This window comes from Scyliorhinus canicula, chromosome 10 (genome assembly GCF_902713615.1).
Source record: "Scyliorhinus canicula chromosome 10, sScyCan1.1, whole genome shotgun sequence".
NCBI lineage: Eukaryota > Metazoa > Chordata > Chondrichthyes > Carcharhiniformes > Scyliorhinidae > Scyliorhinus > Scyliorhinus canicula.
The window spans coordinates 34,617,479-34,641,917 of NC_052155.1; the positions used below are offsets into that span (position 1 = coordinate 34,617,479).

The following is a 24,439-nucleotide window of genomic DNA, read 5'->3' on the forward strand; positions in this document are numbered from 1 at the left end:
AAACTAAATCTAATATTGGTATTCAAAAGGAACTTTCCTGCTGGGACTGAATGATGCATTGTCCTTTTCTATCCGGCCTGGTTTTGAATCCATTCCGTTATAAGTGATGAAAGTTTCCAATCCCTGCAGGTTATCAGGGCTTTCTTGAAATGGATTTGGCCAATTGTAACTGAATTTCTAATACATGGACCTATTAGATTGTAAATTTCACACTGACTGCCCATGAGCACAGCAGATGTGGAACTGTCACACTCTCAAAGTCCAGAATGTGAGAGGTAATTTTACATTTCCATCAAAGGCCCTGTGCGATGGAAGCATACGGGCTGATTTTCAGCTCGTACCCCTGCCGCCAGAGAGAACGGCAACGCGGGCGGGAAATCTGGAGAAAATTGGGAAACGTTTCCTTAATTGTTCACGCCTCTTGTTGGTGATGTCACAAGGTTCACGCCCACAAATGGTGCAAACCTTATTTTAATGGCTTTAAATACATTTGAAAATGATTAGGCAGTCCCCCTCAGCCACATGAACCCCCCTTCTGAACATTCAAACCTCATCAACAGCTTTTAAAAAACAAGATTGAGTCGAGGGGAACCCCTGGTGTGGGGGGTGGGGGGAAAGACGTAACTGTAAGTATATTCACTGGCGGGGCATGGATTAGAGGGGAGGGACATGCCCAGACAGTGCCCCTTGGCACTGCCCCCAGCACTGCCCCCCGGCTTAGGTTGGCATGGACAGCTTGCACTGCCAGGTTGGCACTGTACCAACCTGGCCAACTTGAGCCAAGGGGCAGTGCTGGAGGAAGTGCCAGGGGCAGTCCCTCTTGGGAGGCACATGGCGTGGGTGTGGTGATCCACTGTGTTAACTGTGTGCATCTGTATTAGGGGATGTACGGTAGTACCTATACTACAGGTTCGCCGGTAGTCCCTGCTGGCTAGCTCCGCCCACAAGGAGCCGTATAAATATACATGACCCCTCCTGATCAGCCAATCTGCCAACTGCATTAGGAGGCCACGCATCTGACTGTAATAAAGCCTCTGTTGTACCAATCCGAGTCTTTAGTACAATTGATAGTGCATCACTGGGGTTCCCATTATGCATTGTGGGAGGGAGCAGCTTCAAAGCTATTGAGGCATGGGGGGAAATGTGCAAGTACGGAAGGGGCGAGGGCAGTGGGAAGGGTAGGGGGGAATTCCGATGATACTTCCACGGTGGGAGGGCGGAGAGATCCCAATGATTGTGGGGGTGACAGGAGACAGAGTCCTCTGATTGTGGGGAAGCAGAGTGGGGAGAGAGATCCCAATGCTTGTGAGGGGGAAGGAGAATGATCCTGATGATTATAGGGCAGGGAGGAGATCCAAATGATTCTGAGGGTGGGGGTGGAGAGAGATCCCAGTGATTGTTGGGCTGGGAGAGTTGATGATCAGTTCTGATAGGGTGCCCTTTAAAGATGATGCCCCAATCTCTGTGGAGCGGTCCTTACTGCTTCTATCATGCCAGGCTGACGGTGAAAACCCCGCCCACTCATTTGTTTTGTCAGACAGGCTCAATATCAGGGGTGAAAACTGATCTGTGCAGCTGGAGAACTACACGCCGGTTTTCAGTCAGTGCCTGACATTTTGAAAAATATGGTCAAATACCACCCATACAGTCAGACATCAGGGCTGGGATTCATCCCTACCCGGCGGGGCAGGGGGTCCCGGAGTGGCGCCAACCACTGCGGTGTCGGGCCTCCCCAAATGTGCGGAATTCTCCGCACCTTTAGGGACTAGGCCCGCGCCGGAGTGGTTTCCGCCACGCTGACTGGCGCCAAAACCGGCGCCAGTGGCTGATCGAAAGGCCTTCGCCGGTCCACGCATGCGCCGGTGCATCAACGGCCGCTGCGTCACCACCGGTGCATGCGCGGTAGGGGGAGTCTCTTCCGCCTCCGCCACGGTGGAGGCAGTGGCGGCAGTGGAAAAAAAAGAGTGCCTCCATGGCGCAGGCCCGCCCGCCGATCAGTGGGCCCTGATCGCGGGCCAGGCCACTGTGGGGGCACCTCCCGGGGTCCGATCGCCCCGCACCCCCCCCCCCAGGGCCCCGCATCTCGCCTTCCACCATATCCCTTATTTATTGACATCATTAAATCCCTACTGTGCAGAATGAGGTAATTCGGCCCATCAAGTCTGTACCGAACCTCCAAAAGAACACCCCACCTAAGGTCAGATCTCACCCTATCCCTGTAACCAGTCCTAACCTTTTTTGGACACGAAGGGGCATCGTGCTGCGTATTATAAAGATTAATATGAACTCAAACAGTGGCACAGTGGTTAGCACTGCTACCTCACCGCGCCAGGGACCCGGGTTCAATTCTGGTCTCGGGTGACTATCTGTGTGGAGGTTCCACTTTCTCTCCATGTCTGCGTGGGTTTCCTCCGGGTGCCCCAGTTTCCTCCCATAGTCCAAAACTGTGCAGGTTAAGTGGATTGGCCATGCTAAATTGCTCCTTAATTTCAAAAAGATTGGGTGGGGATTACTGGGCTATGGGAATAGGGTGGAGGCCTGGTTTAAGTAGGGTCCTCGTTTCAGGGGCGGCTGCAGACTCAATGGGCCGAATGGCCTCCTTATACACTGTAAATTCTGTGATCCTATGAAAGTTTCCTCCCACAAGTCCCAAAAGACGTGCTTGGGCGGAATTCTCCGACCCCCCGCAGGGTCGGAAAATCGCCCGGGGCCGACGTAAATCTCGTCCCCGCCATGGCCGGAATTCTCCGCCACCCAGGTATTGGCGGGGGCGGGAATTGTACCGCGCCGATCGGTGTGCCCCCCCGCGGCGATTCTCCAGCCCGCGATGGGCCGAAGTCCCACCGCTGAGAGGCAGCACGGTAGCATTGTGGATAGCATAATTGCTTCACAGCTCCAGGGTCCCAGGTTCGATTCCGGCTTGGGTCACTGTCTGTGTGGAGTCTGCACATCCTCCCCGTGTCTGCGTGGGTTTCCTCCGGGTGCTCCGGTTTCCTCCCACACTCCAAGGATGTGCAGGTTAGGTGGATTGGCCATGATAAATTGCCCTTAGTGTCCAAAATTGCCCTTAGTGTTGGGTGGGGTTACTGGGTTATGGGGATAGGGTGGAGGTGTTGACCTCGGGTAGGGTGCTCTTTCCAAGAGCCTTTTCAGACTCGATGGGCCGAGTGGCCTCCTTCTGCACTGTAAATTCTATGAACCACCTCTGGTGGCGGAGGGATTGGCGGCGCGAGTGGGCCCCCGGGGTCCTAGGGGGGGCGCAGGGCGATCGGACCCCGGGGGGTGCCCCCACAGTGGCCTGGCCCGCGATCGGGGCCCACCGAACAGCGGGTGGGCCTGTGCCGCGGGGGCACTCTTTTCTTCTGCCGCCGCCACGGCCTCCACCATGGCAGAGGCGGAAGAGAATGCACCTGCGGTGACGTCAGCGGCCGCTGACGCATTGGCGCATGCGCGAACCGGCGAAGGCCTTACGGCCAGCCCCGACACCGGCCGGCGGGCGTCAAAGGCCGTTGGCGCCGGTTGTGGCGCCAGTCGGCGTGGCGCCAACCTTTGGTGAGGCCCGACGCCGGAGTGGTTGGTGCCACTCCGCTACGCTGGGACCCCCCGCCCCGCCAGGTAGGGGAGAATCCTGGCCCTTGTTAGGTAAATTGGACATTCTGAATTCTCCATCAGTGTACCCGAACAGGCTCCGCAGTGTGGCGACTAGGAGCTTTTCACAGTAACTTCATTGCAGTGTTAATGTAAGCCTACTTGTGACAATAATAAATATTATTATTATTAAGCTAAATAACTGCCTGTTATTATTTAACCTGACTGTAGAACAACAACATCTTGCAATTATGTAGCACCTTTAACAAAATAAAACATCCCAGGTTGTTTCACAAGCAATTTAAAAGTGCTTAAACAAAGTTGAAGTTCAGGAGATATTAGGACATGAGTAAGGCAGGGCTAGATTTTAAGAAGTACCTTAAAGGTGTTGAGAGAGGTGGAGAGAGGCAAAGAATTAGACAGGCACTTCCAAAATGTAGGCATGCTGAAGAAGTGATGACAATAGGGAATACACAGGAGACATGAATTGGAGGAGTGTAGAAATCTCTGAGGGGTGTAGAGCTGAAGGAGGTGAGAGGGATTAACCCTGTCATTTTTGATAATCAACACAGTAAAACAATTGTTCCTGAAGCTTTTTTTTAATAGGTTGCCATTCAATGTTTGTCAGCTTCTAAGAATCCCAAGAGGGGAAATAGTTTAAAGTTGAAGTGTTTGGCCTAAAGCAATGAAATTTCACATCAATCAAAGTCCAATGCTGCTGTTACAGTGCTCCACCTGGTTTCTCGGAGTGGAGAAAGACCTGAAAGGAGTACATTGAGATACAAATCACCTAATCCAAGATTTATACTCTAACAGTGCTCCAAAAACTTTAGTTTAGCAAATAATATCAATTTGTAGGGAAATGCTAAGGAATTGGGACTTAATTCATTTGAAAAAAATTTTTTTCAAAGTGTTCTGATTAGTTTTCATGATTGTGAAAGGAAATTACAAAATCCAGACCATGGCAAAGAATTCTAACATCGGGAACACAGTTATGTTAAACAGTTATGGTGTCACTTTATTTATTGTTGGGAAGCAGGAACATGTGTAGGCCATTCTGCCCCTCAAAGTTTTTCTAACATTGTGTTAGATCATGGCTGATTAGACCCTCAATTCCACTGAACCTAATACTCTCAAACTTTGTTCAAATCCTTTTTTTTAGCACATGCAGTAATCACCAATCCAGACAATAACTTCAGCAGTTGCTAAATAGAGCTCTCTGAGACCTCCGCTGCATATTATCAGGGGGCCAGTCTTCAATGAAATGAGTAATTAATTGGGCTGCTCCGCAGCTGCAGTCCGGGTTCCCTGCAAGGCTCCACTTGTGCCAATTTGTTGCACAAAGACCTTGACCAGTGTGGAAATGGTTGAGGAGAACCCAGCGTTGGCATGGCAGGTTGAGGCCGAGTGGGCAGGCTGTGGGATCTGTGATGAGGAAATGTTGTATAACGGTGACAGATTGATTGCATTCCTGCTGCCGCAGGACCTCTGCTGTTATTCCTTGGCATGGTGGTCTAAGCCATACAGGCTGGCGTGATGTGAGGTGAACAGCAGGTGGATTGGTAAGGTACTTGTATAGTGGGAGGCTTGAGTTGATATAAACCTTATCCAGGGGCTTTCTTGTTGCAAACTCCCTCCTTATGTAAGAGGGCAGAATGTTGCTCAGACTGGGAGCCTGGGGAGTTGAGTTGATTGGAGGTTATCTGAGATGAGGGTCGAGTAGACAATGGCAAGAGTTGAGGTCCTTAAAGTTTGAGCATCTGCACCCATGAAGAACCAGCAAGTTTGCTGAGGAGGTTGTTCTGCGTTTTGACCTGTGCTGCTGTCTTGCTCAGATGCTCTTTGTATATCAGTATTCGGCCAAGGGTAACATCAAGGTGAACAGCTTGTTGTTTATGATTCAGTTTCTTATCATTCCTGCCAGTTGCTGACTTGCATCGTCCTGACAGGAAAGTGGCACAATCCCTGGTCAGACAGCACATTGAGATGTTGAGTTCCCTCTTGGCGCTGGCATTATGGAGTGGTGTATAGTTGAGACTGTTGTGTTGCTGTTGGGCTGAAGGTTCTGTACTTTGCAGTCATTGGCCAGCTTTGCAATCATTACTTAATGTTGCCCCTGGTTTAGAAAATGTCCCAGCCTGAGAGCCACAGCAGATATTGTCAGCATACATTTAGTGACGGAGTTAGATCTAATGCAATGCCTTTTCTCTGCACGGTCTCCATGACCTGAATGTTTCTCTTAAAGTTCAGCAAATTATATATAGTACTCAAGATGCAGTCTGACCAGAGATTGTGTGGTTTAATAAAGAGATCTTCTAGCTTCTACCCAGCAGATGCAGAAATATAGTTGAACATCCTGTCCAGTCCATTTAATTCTGCTCTGTGCTTTCAGCAGCAACAATTTCCTTGATTGACTTCCATAACGTCAGTGGATGATTGTCAGAAACTCTGGAGAGACTTGTAAACAGGTCTTCAGTTGAGTTTCCACTTAAGTTACATCTTGTTGTAATCTCGCCCAGCTCCAGTTTAATATCCAATACATTTCTCCCTCTTTAATTCTGATGACGAGTCAAATGGACATGAAAGGTTAACACTGTTTTCTCGCCCTACAGATGCTGCCAGACCAACTGAGTTTTTCTGCATTTACTGTAAATTGCCTTATCTTCAATTTAATCTCCCACCCACGTACCCAATGAGAAATGTTATTTAAATCCTTTTTTGGAGTTTAACTGCAGGATCTATCTCGACATTCTTCCCTTGTTTAACATTGTTTATGAACTTGACCAGTTTGCATTGATTTTCTCATATCCACATTTATCTTAACAGCAGCTCTTAAAACATTCTTCTGCTTCTGAGCCAAGGTGGTGGTGCATGGGAGTGCCAAGGGGTTATTTTCTTGATAACACTTTGGCATTGACTTTTAAGAGATGCATGGAGGTTGCCATGTTCTCAGATTTTGCCCTCCTATTGCTTCACTTCCACTCAACATGTCTTATGTACCTCTCACTATCGGTACCAGGGTGAATAACGTAGCTCAGAAACATTCAATGACTACAGGCTAACATTTTAGCCCATTTATCTTTGCCTTGAACTAAGATAATGGATGGGATTCTCTGACCCCTCGCTGGGATTCGGCAGGGCGGGAATCGCGCCGCGCCGTTCGGCAGGCCCCCCGCAACGGTCAGCGGGCTCCCCGGGGCGATTCTCCGGCCTGTGATGGGCCGAAGTCCCGCCGTTGACTAGCCTCTCCCGCCAAAGTGTTATCAAGAAAATAACCCCTTGGCACTCCCATGCATCACCACCTTGGCTCAGAAGCATAAGAATGTTTTCAGAGCTGCTGTTAAGATAAATGTGGATATGAGAAATCAATACAAACTGGTCAAGTTCAGAACCACCTCTCTTACCGGTGGGATTGGCGGCGTGGGCGGGCGCCGGGGTCCTGGTTGGGGGGGGTGGGGCATTGTGAGCCCGGGGGGTGCCCACACGGTGGCCTGGCCCGCGATTGGGGCCCACCGATCGGCGGGCAGGCCTGTGCCGTGGGGGCACTCTTTTTCTTCCGCCTTCGCCGTGGTCTTCACCATGGCGGAGGCAGAAGTGACCCCCCTCCCCTGTGCATGCGCGGGGATGACGTCAGCAGCCGCTAACGGCCCGGTGCATGCGCGGACATCCGCCGGCCGGCGAAGTCCTTTCAGCCACGGCTGGCGTGGTGCCAAAGGCCGTTCACGCCAGCCGGCGGAATGGGAGCCACTCAGGCTCGGGCCTAGCCCCTCAATGTGAGGGCTTGGCCCCTAAAGGTGCGGAGACGTCCGCACCTTTGGGGCAGCCCGCGCCTGAGTGGTTCACGCCACTCCAACACGCTGGGACCCCCCCGCCCCGCCAGGTAGGGGAGAATCCCAGCCAATTTCACCAAATCACTGCTAGCAGACTTACCCCATCTCCTTCGTCAGTCTTTTCAACCTTATTAGTGCCTGCACTACCGGCTACAATATTGGTTTTAAGATAAGGTGAAATCATAGGTAGTCTCCTCAAATATCAAACAATTAGTCCTACCTTCAGGGCTTGATTCGGAATCCAGTACCCAATATGTTATGAAGTAGTATAGACTTGACAGCATCGGCTGGAGCAGCGGACATACTCCGGCACCGACCAAGAGCTGAATACCTGATAACCGTTGACGCCGGAGTGGTTCGCGCCGCTTTTCACGCCGTCATCAGAACTTGGCCACGGGATTGGAGAATCCCGGCCCTGTTGTTTCTTTTTATTCACTGATTTGTCCTTCAACTTCTTTCTTCATCTGAAAATTTCATTCCAAAGATGAGTCCAAAGATGTGCAGGTTAGGTGGAATGGCCATGCTGAATAGCCCTTAGTGTCCTAACAAAAGGTTGGTTGGGGTTACTGGGTTCCAAGGATAGGGTGGAGGTGTGGGCTTGGCTCGGGTGCTCTTTCCAGGGGCCGATGCAGACTCGATGGGCCAAATGGCCTCCTTCTGCACTTTAAATTCTCTAATTTTATAATTCTATGATTCTATGATCCCTGCTGGATTGTGTTCCATAAACATTGGCCATTTTTCTTATCGTCACTCAAATGGTTACACTTCTTCATTGTGCCTGGCAGCATGTTATTAAACTCTGTTGGGGTGGGGGGAGAACTTGAGCCAGATCCTGTCTCCACCTTAACTGACCACATTTGTGTGTTTTCCGGTATGGCAGACAGAGCAGCAATTAAATCCTGGAGATTTTGGCAGATTTATCCATTCCTTGGGACAGTTGGCACTGAGGTCGCCACTAACGTGGCTGTCTATCAGAACAATGTTGACATCTCAATGGGATCCGAGCCCTGGGGATATTTGTGGTGGAGTGTCTTCTCACAGGTGCTCTTTTAACGCTCACCATGTCTAAACACAAGGAGCAAATGTGACCATATTTAGCAAAAGTGAACTGTCTGGCTGGCAGCTTTTACTTCTGTGTTCCCCTTTCATCATTGTGGCTTGATTATGATAGACATTGTCGAGCAGTGCTCCTGGTTGCTTGGGCGGAACACTGTTGCAAAGTATACCAATTTAGTTGTGGGGTGGCCTGTAGCCAGAAAGGGCAGGCCCCATTGCTAACTTCGTGAACTCCATTTTTCAGATGTCTTGGGCAGCTAACCTCACACAGGCATTCGTCCCCTTGAATATGCTAATGTAGGGCCTAATGCCTGTTTCAGACCCCTTTACGAAATTAATTAACAACCAATGACACAATTGTCGGGTCGACCATTTTCAATGTTTTCAGTAATCGTTGCCCAGAAGGTGAAAACAGTTCAAACCCGTATTCTTATTTCCCATTTTACTGTTTTTACCTCTGGGTGGGCTACCAACAGGTAAACTGTATAGTGTTATAAAATAACCTTTCTGTGGAGCTGGAAGTTCCAACTTTTGCGTTGGGAATGTTTGTGCTCTTGTAGACAGGAGCAGAAGGCAATCTTGGACAGTTTACAATTAGGTGTGTTTAAGGTGTGCCCAGAATGCTTGAGCTGATCTTTAGCAATCTAAGACCTTAGTACTTGAAATTCAGTCTTGTTATCAATTGGAACAGGAGATGATGGTTTCAAGTCCAGAGACACACGTGCATCATCTCAAACCACAACCAGGACAGTGCCGGGGGAGTGCTGCACTTTTGGAAATACGTCTTTTAGATCTTTTAGATCATACGCTAAAGCAAGATCCCTTTGCCCTATCAGGGAGATGTAAAATATTACATGGTGCTATTTTGAAGAAGATTAGAGAGGTTCTCCTGGGTCCAAGTCAATATTTATCCCTCAAAATAAGAACAAAAAAAATAAGAAAAAGTAGCAGTAAACAATATCACACACTTAGGGCAGCACTGTGGCTTCACAGCTCCAGGGTCCCAGGTTCGATTCCCCGCTGGGTCACTGTCTGTCCGGAGTTTGCACGTTCTCCCCATGTCTGTGTGGGTTTCCTCTGGGTGCTCCGGTTTCATCCCACAGTCCAAAGACGTGCAGGTTAGGTGGATTGGCCATGATAAATTGCCCTTCGTGACCAAAAAGATTCGGAGAGGTTATTGGGTTATGGGGAGAGGGTGGAAATGAGGGCTTAAGTGGGTCAGTGCATACTTGATGGGCCGAATGGCCTCCTTCTGCACTGTATGTTCTATGTTTGAACCCCGCTGCCATTCAATAGAATCTGGATGATCTTCTACCTAAACTCCACTTTCCTGCCCATTCACCATATTCCGTGATTCTCAGAGACGCCAAAAATCTTTCAATCTCAGCCTTGAAAATACTCAATAATGGAGCATCCATACTCTCTGGAGTAAATTCGCGGGCGGTATTCTCCGCTCCTGATAAAAATCGGGATGGCTGTCGTGAAATCGTCCGCGCTTCACGACGGCCCGAAACGGACCTGCTCCCGAGCTATTCACTCCCCAGAAATGGGCTAGGAGCGGGGCCGCGGGTGTCACGCGTCAAATGACGCGAAAAGGCTGCGACTCCCGAATGACGCCACAATGACGCCGCTCCGCGTCGTAAAAAGGCGCGAGCGTCCCCCCTCTCCCTCCCTCCCCCCTTCTCCTTCTTCCCCCTTCTCCCCCCCACCCCGCTCCCTCTCTCTCTCTCCCCCTCTCCCTCCCTTCCCCCTTCTCCTTCTCCCCTTCTCCTTCTCCCCCCACCCCCTTCCCCCCACTCCCTCTCCCTCCCTCCCCTTCTCCTTCTCCCTCCCTTCTCCTTCTCCACCAACCCCCCTCCCTCTCTCTCTCTCTCTCTCTCTCTCCCTCCCTCTCTCTCCCCCTCTCCCTCCCTCTCCCCTTCTCCTCCCCACCCCTTCCCCCTCCCACTCCCCCTCTCTCTCTCTCTCTCCCTCTCTCCCTTCCCCCCTTCTCCTTCTCCCCCCACCCCCCTCCCTCCCACCCCCCTCCCCCCCCCCCCCCCACCCTTTCATGTGGCACTTTATCAAAACCCTTTCAGAAACCCAAGGGGAGGTTTTAGCATTGTGGTAATGTCACTAGACCTGTAATCCAGAGGCCCAGGCTAACACTCTGAGAACATGGTTTCAAAACCCCACCGTAGCAAATGGTGGAATTAAAAAAAACGTGATCAATACATCTGGAATTGAACACTAATCCCCATAATGGTGGCCATCAATTGCTGTGAAAACCCATTGGTTCGTTAATATCCTTGGGGAAAGGAATTCTGTCATCTTTATCTGGCCTGCTCTGGCCAACATGTGATTTCAGATCCATTGCAATGTGGTTGACTTTTAATTGTCGTCTGAAATGGCCAAGCAAGCCACTCAGGTCAAGGGTGATTTTGGGTGGGCATTGAATACTGGCCTTCCCAGCGAGACCAACATACAATGAAAGAAGGGTGTACTACACCTGTTGCCCATCCCTCTTTACCTACTCTACTTCATAAAATACTCTTATCAATTTGTCAAACACCTTTTCCCTTTCTTGACTCTGGCTGACCATACAATGGTTTTCTCAGTGCATTGTTAGAACATTCTTAATAATAGATTCCATTTCCTGACCACTATGTCAGACCAACCACTCTGTAATTCCCTCTATTCTTTCTCAACGCTTTATTCAATTGCAGTGTTACATTTTGCAACGTCTAATCCATTGGGACCATTCTTATTTCCTGGGCATTTTGGAAAAGCATAACCTGTACATCCATTATTTCACCAGCTTGCTCTTTTAGAACCCTAGAATGTAGCTTCACCAGTCATGGGGATTTGTTGGCTTCCAGTCCCTTACACTTTTCGAATGCTGTCAGCGGAATCCTCCAGTCCGCAGGCAGCGCACCCACTCCCACCAGTTTCTTGACTGCGCGAGGTGGCCACAATGGGAAATGCCATTGGCCGGCTGCAGGAACAGAGAATCCCGTTGCTGGCGGGGGTGCGCTGGTAAACGCCGTTGGAGGACCAGTGAATCCCGCCCTGTTCCTCTGTTGGGATTGCTTACTTTACGTTCCCCACTCTTATTAACCAATTGGTAACTCCCTTTATCAGGTATGTAAAGTATATCCTACATTGTTTTTGTTCAACGTCTTTGATATTTCCTCATTCCCCGTGATAATCTCTCCTACTTCCACTGCCACAGGATTAAGGCTTACTTTAGATATTCTCCCCCTTTTTATATACTTGTGAAAGCTCATGAAATCTATTTTGTTGTTCTGGCAAGTTTACTTTCATATTTGAAGGTTATCCTTTGCGGGTTTATAAAAATTTCCCAATCCTCAGCCTTAGTAGAATTCTTCGCAGCATTTTAAGCTTCTTCCTTTAATCCAAGAACATTCTTTTTTTAAATATCAATTTAGAGTACCCAATTATTTTTTTTCTAATTAAGGGGCAATTTAGCATGGCCAATCCACCTAACCTGGACATCTTTGGGTTGTGGGGGTGAAACCCACGGAGACACGGGGAGAATGTGCAAACTTCACACGGACAGTGACCCAGGGCCTGGATTCAAACCCGGGTCCTCAGCACCTTGGTTCCAGTGCTAACCACTGTGCCACATGCAGCCCTCTATCCAAGAACATTCTGAACTTATTTTTTTTTCATTGATTTTCTTTTTGTTTTTAATAGCATTTTGAAAAACAGTGTTTTTCATTTATTTAACTGCTTCACATTTTATTTACCACCATATTCAGTTTACCCAATCATCCTTAGCCAGCTTTGCTCTCATGCCAACAATATTGACTGCTTAAGTTTAAGATTCTTGCTTTGGACTTCAATGTATCACTCTTATACTTAATAATGCAATTCAGTTGTCTCATCAATATCTTTTCCCACTTATTTTTACTATGAGATGACCAATTAACACTGCCTTATGTATAATATTATATCTAAAATAGCTTTATCCCAGGGTGGTTCCATAAAGTCTTATTCGACAAAACTGTTACGATAGCATTCTGCATATTCTACACTACCTTCAGTGATGGAATTTGTTTGGTATGCATGAAGCATAGATCCTGTCGCATTGTGGTAGCATTCCTACCTCTGGGCCAGAAGATCAAAGGTTCAAATCCCACTTCACTACTTGATGGTCACTCAAGGGGCATTCGTAATAAGGTTGATTATGAATGAGTGTGTCAATCCTTCCAATATAGTGGTGAGCACTGCTGCCTCACAGAGCCAGGGACTGTGGTTCAAATCCAGCCTTGGGTAACTGTCTGTGCGGAGATTGCACTTTCTACCCGTGTCTGCGTGCGTTACCTCCGGGTGTTCCAGTTTCCTCCCACAGTCCAAAGAGATAGAGATAGAGAAATACAGCACAGAACAGGCCCTTCAGTCCACGATGTTGTGCCGAACTTTTGTCCTAGGTTAATCATAGAATTTTGGACAATTTATCATGGCCAATCCACCCAACCTGCACATCTTTGGACTGTGGGAGGAAACCGGAGTACCCGGAGGAAACCCACGCAGTCACGGGGAGGATGTGCAGACTCCACACAGACAGTGACCCAAGTCGAAATCGAACTTGGGACCCTGGAGCTGTGAAGCAATTGTGCTATCCACAATGCTACCGTGCTGCCCTTAAGAAGTTAACCTACACTCCATTATTCTACCCTAATCCATGTACCTATCCAATAGCCGCTTGAAGGTCCCTAACGTTTCCGACTCAACTACTTCCACAGGCAGTGCATTCCATGCCCCCACTACTCTCTGGCTAAAGAACCTACCTCTGACATCCCCTCTATATCTTCCACCATTTATCTTAAATTTATGTCCCCTTGTAATGGTGTGTTCCACCCGGGGAAAAAGTCTCTGACTGTCTACTCTATCTATTCCCCTAATCATCTTATAAACCTCTATCAAGTCCCCCCTCATCCTTCTCCGTTCTAATGAGAAAAGGCCTAGCACCTTCAACCTTTCCTCGTATGACCTACTCTCCATTCCAGGCAACATCCTGGTAAATCTCCTTTGCACCTTTTCCAAAGCTTCCACATCCTTCCTAAAATGAAGCGACCAGAACTGCACACAGTACTCCAAATGTGGCCTGACCAAGGTTTTGTACAGCTGCATCATCACCTCACGGCTCTTAAATTCAATCCCTCTGCTAATGAACGCTAGGAAACCATAGGCCTTCTTCACAGCTCTATCCACTTGAGTGGCAACTTTCAAAGATCTATGAACATAGACCCCAAGATCTCTCTGCTCCTCCACATTGCCAAGAACCCTACCGTTAACCCTGTATTCCGCATTCATATTTGTCCTTCCAAAATGGACAACCTCACACTTGTCAGGGTTAAACTCCATCTGCCGCTTCTCAGCCCAGCTCTGCATTCTATCTATGTCTCTTTGAAGCCGACAACAGCCCTCCTCATTATCCACAACTCCACCAATCTTCGTATAATCTGCAAATTTACTGACCCACCCTTCAACTCCCTCATCCAAGTCGTTAATGAAAATCACAAACAGCAGAGGACCCAGAACTGATCCCTGCGGTACGCCACTGATAACTGGGCTCCAGGCTGAATATTTGCCATCCACCACCACTCTCTGTCTTCTATCGGTTAGCCAGTTTGTTATCCAACTGGCCAAATTTCCCACTATCCCATGCCTCCTTACTTTCTGCATAAGCCTACCATGGGGAACCTTATCAAATGCCTTACTAAAATCCATGTACACTACATCCACTGCTTTACCTTCATCCACATGCTTGGTCACCTCCTCAAAGAAGTCAATAAGACTTGTAAGGCAAGACCTACCCCTCACAAATCCGTGCTGACTATCCCCAATCAAGCAGTGTCTTTCCAGATGCTCAGAAATCCTATCCCTCAGTACCCTTCCAAGATGTGCAGGTTAGGTGGATTGACCATGCTAAATTGCCCTTTGTGTCCAAATATTATGTGTAGGTTAGATCAAGGGGTTAATGGAATAGGGCTCGGGACTAAACTTTAATGGAGTTATCTTTCAGAGAGTCGGTGCAGACTCAATGGACCATGCGGTCGGCCCGCCAATTCTCCAGCCTGGATGGGCCTAGCGGCGGAAGAAAAGAGCCGAGTCCCGCCGGTGCCGTTCTAACCTGCTCTGGGCCAGCAGGACATTGGCATGTAAGGGTCGGGTGTCAGCCTTTGGGGGGGAGGGGTGAGGGGGGGTCCGACCCGGGGGGGGGGGGGGGGGGGGGGGGGGGGCTCCGATGTGGCCTGGCCCCAGGATCCCGCGGCGCGCAGTTCGCACCGGGATCTGCAGCTGGAGCGGCGCAAACCGCTCCAGCGCCGTGCTAGCCCCCTGTAGGGGCCAGAATTAGTTGTGGGAGTGGTCCGTTCACACAGTCGTAAAACGCGACGGCGTTTACGACAGCATGGACACTCTGCCGCGGGGTTGAGAATCCTGCCCACTGATTCTCTGATTCTATGCCTAATGGCCGGCAGTAACAATGGGAGATGTTCCTTGTCAGCTATACTGCAGAAGATAACATCACTGCAGCACTTTGCCAATCCAATGGAAGCCCATAGTCACTTTTGAAATCCCAGATGATGTTATAACTGGACAGGAAGATCCCAGAATGGAACCCTGACTATAGGACCGTAACTTTTGTTTTTTTATTAAATGTGGCGAGACAGAGTAAAGACCGCTAATTAGTTTCAAAAGCAAGAAAATAACACTCAATAAACATGGGAAAATTGGATTTTAATACAATACTACATTACTCCCCCCTTAGCTTAACAAATACACACAGCTTTAAAGATTAAAATAGATTAAAAAGCACATCTTAAACTACAATGGTCTGATGAACACAGAAAGTCGCATTTAAGCACACAAGATGACTGTGGTAAGACACACTCCTCTCTGAATCCAAGTATTTGGATCACGGCAACCGGATTCGCATTGCTTTTCGTGCTGAAATTAACACTTCGTCTAATTTTGGGAAAATTCCAGCCATTGTCTTAAAATATTTCAACACTATTCTTTGCATGCACCTTATTCACTGATGCACAATTTCCAATAAACTCTATTTCCCTTCCTGTCCTATTCTTGCCTTTATCCAAATCGCGAGACTCACTGTTACCTTGACTTTCTCTTCAGATTTCTAATTTTCCCTTCACCTGACCCCTTTCTCCCCACTTTTAGCTTCAAACCCTATCTACAATCCAGGTCATACAATTTGCCATGTTGCTGATCCTGATCAGTGTTAGTAGAACCCATCCCAATCAAACCCTCTCTTTCCTCAGCAATGGTGCCAATGCTCCATTATTCAAAACGCCTTCTTACCACTCCTCTTTTTGAGTGTAATTCTCAAATCTGCTTGACTCTGTGCCAATTTGCAGATGGCTCAGTTATCAATCCCAAGATTATTATCGTTAAAGTTCTGTCAAATAATTTAGAACCCAGCTCTTCAAACCATCTCATTCCTAGTTTTACCTAAATCAGTGGTTTCTTCATGGACGGACCCTGGCAATTAAATCCTCTGTTTCCTTTTGAAAACTCTTGTCCAGCCATTAGGAGATGTATTTAACCCTCACACAATCATCAGTACTGTCAGACACAGAGAACAGTACCTAATCCCCTCACTACCCTGTCCAATATCATTGGTACGTGCTTTCACACTCCCTGCACTTGAATGGTTTCCTGCATCACGGTGCTGTGGCCAGTTTGCCAATCCACCTGACAGACCTTCTTGTCACCCACAAAGATAGCAAATTACCTTATGCTTTTGATCAAATTCAAGGGCTGAGGTTCCTCCATTACTGAAATATATCTGGTAATCATCATATTGCTCTCTGTGTGAACTTGCTGTGCACTAACTGGCTAGTATGTTTTCATAGAACCATAGATTAGAACCATAGAATTCCTACATAGCAGAAAGAGGCCATTTGGCCCATCGAGTCTGCACGTCCCTCTGAAAGAGCACCCTACCCAGGCCCACTCCACCCTATTCCTGTAACCCAATAACCCCACCTAACCTGCACACCTTTGGGACACTAAAGACATTTAGCATGGCCAATCCACCTAACCTGCACATCTTTGGACTGTGGGAGGAAACCCGAGCACCCAGAGGAACCTCACGCAGACACGGGGAGAATGTGCAATCTTCAAACAGATACTCACCCAAGGCCCGAATTGAAATTGGGTCCCTGGCTCTGCGAGCCAGCGGTGCTAACTAGTGTGCCACCATGCGACCCTCAATATAATGTTTCCTGCATTGCAACAATGATTATACTTCAAACATACTTCATTGGTTGTAAAGTGTTTTTTGATACCTACTGATGTCAAAGCAAATATAAATTCTCTTGGGCAGCACGGTAGCACAAATGGATAGCACAGTGGCTTCACAGAGCCAGGGTCTCAGGTTCGATTCCCCGCTGGGTCACTGTCTGTGCGGAGTCTGCACGTTTTCCCCGTGTCTGCGTGGGTTTACTCCGGGTGCTCCGGTTTCCTCCCACAGTCCAAAGACGTGCATGTTAGGTGGATTGGCCATGATAAATTGCCCTTAGTGACCAAAAAAGGTTAGTAGGGGTTACTGGGTTACGGGGATAGGGTGGAAGTGAGGGCTTAAGTAGGTCGGTGCAGACTCGATGGGCCGAATGGCCTCCTTCTGCACTGTCTGTTCTATGTTGTTCTATGTTTCTTGCTTGCTTGTTTTCTTTCTGACATTCCTATGCTGAAGTTCAGGATGTATAAATCGCCAAGATCTTTGATGATGTGTGAATGGACTGTCAAAATCACCTAGCTGTGGGCCATTGCCATACCCACCTTAAACCTGGGCTCAGTCTATGCTTATTCGTTTAATGCGTTTTCTCAAAAGGAAAAAGCTGCAGCAGGTTTCACTCTGTCACAGAAACACCTCTTTATCCAGAGATGTGCCTAATGACAGGGTGCTGCATAGTCAGGTCAGTTGATAGGTTGAACTCAGCTGTGTTCATTCAGTAAACTGCAGTGGTGTTATTTATTGTGAATGACATGCCAGCTGGAACATAAATTTAGCCTTCTTCCGAACGATGGGTAGCCTGTGGCTTTTGGCCTTAGGTTCATCATAGTTGGTAATGGTCCTCAATTTGTGGAGCAACAGAGTGCAATCATCAGCGAACACCATTGAATGTATGATGGTTTGTTTAATCTTGGTATTTGTTTGTGGCCTGCAAAAGTTGATTAGCTCTTCTTCCCGGCAACTATCTGAGCATTACCTTGGTGTCATGTTTGACCCTGAGATAAGCTTCTGACTACATAGCCGTGCCATCAGCGACACTGCCTATTTTCACCTCTGAAGGATTGCCTGACTCTGCCACTGCCTTGGTTTATCTACTGTTGAAAGCCACATCAATATCTTTATTAACTCAGGACTTGACTATTCAAATGTACACCTGACTGGCCGGCCTTCCACATTCTACCCTGCCTGCTGAATATTCATAGAATTTACAGTATGGAAGGAAGCCATTCAGCCCATTAAGTCTGCACCCACCCTTGGAAAGAGCATCCTACTTAAGCTTATGTTTCCACCCAATCCCCATAATCCAATAACCCGACCTAACCTTTTGGGCACTAAAGGCCAATTTAGCATGGCCAATCCACCAAACCTGCACATCTTTGGACTGTGTAAGGAAACCGGAGCAGCCGGAGGAAACCCACGCAGACAGGTGGAGAAAATGCAAATTCCACACAGACAGACACCCGAGCCAGGAATTGAATCTGGGACCGTGGAGCCGTGAGGCAGTAGTGCTGACCACTGTGCTACCGTGCTGCCCACTCTGTCACAGAAACACTCTTTTATCCAGAGATGTGCCTATTGACAGGGTGCTGCATAGTCAGGTCAGTTGGTAGGTTGAACCCAGTTGTTTTCATTCAATAAACTGCAGTGGTCTTATTTATTGTGAATGACATGCCAGCTGGAACATAAATTTAGCCTACTTCAGAATGATAGTTAGCCTGTGGCTTTTGGCCATAGTTTCATCACAGTTGGTAATGGTCCTTAAATATTACAGTTGGACCCTCTCTGTCCGGAAGCAAAATCGGTGGCGACCCACTCAACATTGTCCGACCAACAGCTGTAACATGCTGTGAGTGGGCTAAACAAGGGCTGAGTGGGTTTTCCACTCCTTATTAGAGAGACAGTACTGCCCTCAGCCATCTCCATCAGTCCTGATAGCACCAGGAGGAATGTGCGGGCACTGCCAGAACTGCAATGAGAAAAAGAAGTAGGTCCATGTATCCTGGAGCCAGATAGGTCCAGGTCTAAGACAGGGAGAGACTGGGCAGGTTTGGAAGGGGGATAGAAACATAATGGGGGATTCAATCTTAGGGGGTCACGGCCCCTTATCTGCAAAGGCCAGCCCCGAAGAAAGAACCCCCACTTCATTCCTGCTCTTTGAAGGATTTATTTAAATAATTGTGCTGCCCATTACCATCCAAATGCCCACACCAAATACTTTATGTGGGCTGCGTAATATCTGGGTCAATTGGCAGGGTAATAAGCCGAATTGACCCATGATTATGTAATTGAATAGGTAATGTGTAGTGTGAGGGGTTAATTTCAAGGGTGAGTGGGAAGATAGTAGGGTGAGTGTGCTGGGCATCTACCCTATTTTATGTACCCCTTGCCAAAAAAAACGCCCGACAGGGAACATCATGCAAAACTCCACTGCCTATGACCTTACTCATCCAAAGTTCCATTCACCCATCACACCTATATTTGCTGACCTACATTGGATTCTGGTTAAGCAAAGCTTCCGTTTTAAAATTCTCAGCTTTGTCTTTAAATTTCTCCATGGCCTTACCCCTCACTGACTCGGCAATCTCCTCCAGCCCCATAGACTACCTTCCTCTAATTCTCACCTCTAGAACACTCCAACTTTAATCCCTTCATTATTGGTGCGCCTTTCTCAGCTCCCGAGACCATAAATTTTGGAATTTCCTCTCTAATGTTCTCTACCTCGTTTTCCTCTTTGAAGGCACTTTTTAAACCTTCTCTCTACTTCGACCAAGGTGTTGGTCATCGGCCCAAACATCTCGTCATACCTCCCGTGAGGTATCCTGGGACATTCTATGGCATTAAAGGCACAATATAAATAAAAGTTATTGTTCTATTCCTTCAGCATGGCCAGAGAACAGGCCAAGTAAGTTATATTTGACTCTGTTGGTAATAGAGAATGCATAGGATCTTGCCACATTTAGAACTCCTTTCTCACATCCCATCGTGCATTTTTGAGTAAAATTAATACATTTGTCCTCACAGACATGATGCCTTCCTTGTCTTTGGCTGAGATTTTGTACGTAGCTTCATTCAACTTTGTCCGCCAGCTCCTAATCCATTTATCACTGATGTGTTGCTGCAACGGCCTCCATGAATTCCTGACAGAACGTTGACACATTTCCAGTTTTGCCATGGTTATGACAGCATTTTGGTATGGATGAGAGGTGATGCGAAGCAACACCTTAAACCAGATTTGGGATCGGTCCATTCAACAGTCTGTTCCGCACTTGGCACAGGTATCTTTTACAAGGATACAGCCAAGTACTTGTTCAATTCCCTTAGTCTTCTTAGCTGTAGATGTTTTATTTCCACACCCCACTCCCCCCCATTCCGAAGTGGAGTTCTGCCCCAGGTCCCGCATTTCAAGTTTGTAGACCACCACTGCTCAACCATTGATGCTGTTTCCCCTTCTCAAGTTCCCGCAATTCCTCCCAGGATCCAACTTCCAATCTCTCTCCCCACTCAGCCTCCAATTCTGTTTGACCTCAGTTTCTCCCTCCCCAACCCACACTTAACTGAGAACCCCTATGTTACTTGCAACAACCCGATATACATTGGCTCTTCGCCAGCTGGTTCAGCATGTTATGAGAGCTTAACATTTAAATGACCTGAGGTCCAATATCAGGGACACCTTGGGTTTCAGATTTTAGATACAGGAATCAAACTCTGTGCACACCCATCCCCATCCGACCTGGTCCTTGCGAGTGCTGAAAAACAAACATCTCAAATTGTCTGTACACTGGACAGTGTTCCTTTTATTTATTTTCAAGACATTTTCAATCACAATATTCTAAAATCTACCTATTACTTCCTGATTTGCACTGAAAGGAGAAATGAAAATGGGATCTTAGATTCATGAAAACTCACCCTATTTGTTACATCCTCACCAATTGCTGATGATGCGAACACCTACAGAAGGAAAAAAAATCAAGAGATTGATCTCATCTATTTTTCTATTATTTTCAACTTTGGTGCCTTCACTGTGGTTGCTCAAAATAAACTCACCTACACATCTGTACCGCACTGGGTGGCGGGGATTCAGGGGGCTGTGGGGTGTGGGGAGATTGGGGAACACCGAGGCTGGGTCTGTCATGGGCTAGTTCTTTTAATATTCAAAAGCAGATTGGCAAATTTCCTAGAACGAGATTCTGATGAGTTTTTTTAAAAACCATTATTGGTCGGAACTTTATTCTGTTAGGAAAAGAATTCATGCTTCAAAATGTGATGCGAGTTGAATATTATCCTTCAGGAACAATTTGTGACTGCATTTCACTTCATGTCACCAGTCTTCAGGAGTTTAACACTCTGCAAAACATGGTATAGCTCTACGTCAATGTACGCAATTATTGCATCAGAAAGGTCACGGACAAATGTAGATAGGCTGAAGGTTTACCCTAATCAATCACCAGGACTCCTATTTACTGTCTAACTGCAGACACGTTGAAAATAAAGTTCCACTAATGATTTTCTTGATAGAAACACTGTCTGACATATTAGTGAGCTGTACAAATCAGCAAGGTCTTGGATTCAATCACAGTCTGTGTTAACCTCAGTTAAGCTAAATGTAGAAATGTATAATCAGTGCTCCCTTGAACTGATGAGGAAAGTAATCATCCAAAGTTACAACCACTGATCACTGTCCAGTGTCCTCTGCTGCAAGATGTAATTTGGGTGATGATAAGATTGACCACCCAGGATCAAATCAACATCTTTGAGAAAGGAGGAGGAAAAAGGTTCTTGGGGACAAAAAATACACTCCAGGAATTGCGCGCTTAAACTTGGCTAACGCTTTAATGCAGTGGTGAAGGATAAGATGTTAAACTCAAACCTGTCTGTCCTCTCAGGTGAATGTAAAACATTTCCATGATGGTAATTGTACAAGAGCCGATGACAACAGCAATATTTTTCCATCAACTGACTAATTCACTCATCAGTTATCCACTTGTTCATTTTGTTACCAATTATGAGAGTACCCTAAGTTCAAGTCAGTTGCTGTACTTCCCCACATTTCAAAAATGATGCACTTTAAAAAACACTTCATTGACATTAAAGGCGCTTTATAAAGATAAATGTTGTACATCCCTTTTAGCCAATGTACAAAATATTGCAATGTGTGAACTGCATTACATAGAACATAGAACTTACAGTGCAGAAGGAGGCCATTCGGCCCATCGAGTCTGCACCGAACCAGTTAAACCCTCACTTCCACCCTATACCCGTAACCCAATAACCCCCCTAACCTTTTTTGGTCACTAAGGGCAATTTATCATGACCAATCCACCTAACCTGCACATCTTTGGACTGTGGGAGGAAACCGGAGCACCCGGAGGAAACCCATGCAGACACGGGGAGAACGTGCAGACTCCGCACAGACAGTGACCCAGCAGGGAATCGATCCTGGGACCCTGGCGCTGTGAAGCCACAGTGTTAATCACTTGTTCTACCGTGCTGCCCATTATTTGGCAATGTGTCCCAAACATTTCTGCTGACGTTTAGTCAAAGGTAAAAGATCGCCAATGGCTGCGGAGGGATAAGGGAATGCCACACTGTGTGAATGGATTAGTGCCACTTGGCTGGAAATCCCAGGATAAAAAAAGAGCAACAAAAAATTTGACACGAAAGCAAAACTTTGGGAGTAAATTATCTACAATAAATCCACAGAGATGACAAAAATATCCACTCGGAGCTTAAAATAAAAACATGGAGCAGAACCCAACAAAGCACACATCTCCGTTTTGAATTGAAATTATGCCTTACATGTAATATATGCTAATATAAATTTTAAGTGAAAACACTTTGAAAACCACTACTGGAAGCCCTTTTTCGTTCAGGAATCAACATGCAAACAGCTTCCTTTAATACTTCAGTCTGATGAGGGCAGGCTTTAACAAACTGTAAAACGAGGCTGGAACTGTGTATAATAACAGCCTTCAATTGTGCTGTACATCACTTTAAGTGGACCTCCTCTCAAAACAAGCTCAAAAGGAGCTAAGTGAAAGGACTAGGCTTTCCTTTATCTTTCTGGAATCCACTGTTTCGAGGCAGCATGTTGCAGTGAAATGCTTTGGGGAGCAGTGCTGATGCTTTTCAATGTGAACCATGTATTACTTGTTGACTCTGCTTCTTTTAAAGGCTGCAAGAATGTCCACTATGACCTGGTCTTTCTGCTGGACACATCCTACAGTGTGGGCAAGGAGAACTTCGAAAAAGTCAGGCAGTGGGTGGCCAATTTGGTGGGGACGTTTGATATTGGTCCAGATAAGACGAGGGTAGGAGTCGTAAGCTACAGCGACAAGCCTTACACGGAGTTCAACTTGGGCGCATACCAGAACATAGAAGATATCAAGCAGGCTGCGGCAAGCATCAGATATCGCCGAGGAAATACTGTAACAGGGGAGGCCATTGGCTACGTCACCTTGAATAGCTTCTCACAACAGGCAGGCGGAAGACCCAATGACCCGAACATTCAGAAAGTGGCAATTCTCTTGACAGATGGCAGAAGTCAGGATGAAGTGTTACCCAATGCCACAGTGGCTCACTCTGCTGGCATCAGGCTTTTTGCCGTGGGTGTTGGTGACGCCCTTAAAGAGGAACTGGAGGAGATTGCCTCAGAACCCAAATCAGCTCACATGTTCCACGTGACCGATTTTAATGCCATTGACAAGATCCGAGGAATACTGCGTCAAAGACTGTGTCAAAGTAAGTACTTACTATTTGTTATGTGGTGAAGCATATGAGGAAAGACGATGTCACCTGAAGGTTTTGAAAAGCATTTAAGTTCTTTTAAATTATGAGTTCCATGTGCATGTGAACTTTTAAAATGTATTTTTAAAGGTATGTGACTGCAATCAACTATGTCAACCTGCCTGGGTAGGGAAACAGATATAATTGGGTAATCAAAAAGTATCCTTCGTTGCCAAGTTGAGTCCATATAATGTGAGATATTGTCAACTCTTTATCTTATCTGGGCCTGAATTACACCATGGAGTGAGAGGCAGGTGCTAAATCAATGTTCTCCTGCAGTTTGGTGTGGCATGAAATCACTCAGCTTGTCCACATAGGTGGTTTAGGGCTGTTAGGAGATGGGGCTTGTGCGAGCAAGATGGCTGGTAGAGGTCGTAAGTTCAGGGGGATAGAAGTGGTTTGGAAGACTGCTCCTCCTTCTCTCCCCCCCCCCCCCCCCCCCCCCCCCCCCCCACTAAAAGCCTGCCTGATGCTTGAATTGGAACTTTCTTCTGCTAATCGTCCACTTATCAGGTGAGATATGCTGGGACTGGCAATTGAAAATCCCTTCATGTGTTCCCTTTGGTGAGATGTCTGTCGCTGAAATGAGTATTCATAATTGGAAAACGTACGCTTGCAAAACTGCCACGTCAGCAGCAAAGGTTATTAAATTTGTCAAATTGACTTGTCTGAACTCCTGTGGATTTCAGTATGTATGAGGGAAAGCTGGATAGGCACATGAAGGAGAGAGGGTTGGAAGGATATGTTTAGGTGAGATGAATTAAGATGGGAGGAGGCTCTTTCGAAGCATAATCACTGCCCTAGTCTTGTTGGACGAAGTCATTTGCTTCTATGCTATAAATGCAATGTGATGTCTGTTTATGTTTGTGTCAGCAACTGCTGTCAAGCTAATGTGCTGCCCCATTCTTGCTGTTCC

The 24,439-nt window shown here is 47.1% G+C and overlaps 1 protein-coding gene across 1 annotated transcript in view; it reads left to right on the forward strand.

Moving 5' to 3' along the window:
- Window positions 1-24,439, forward strand: part of col22a1 (collagen, type XXII, alpha 1) — a 375,895-nt gene that overhangs the window by 23,893 nt on the left and 327,563 nt on the right. Inside the window, exon 3 of the mRNA XM_038808788.1 lies at window positions 22,912-23,478. Within this exon, the coding sequence (XP_038664716.1) occupies window positions 22,912-23,478 (567 nt within the window). The remainder of the gene's footprint in view (window positions 1-22,911; window positions 23,479-24,439) is intronic.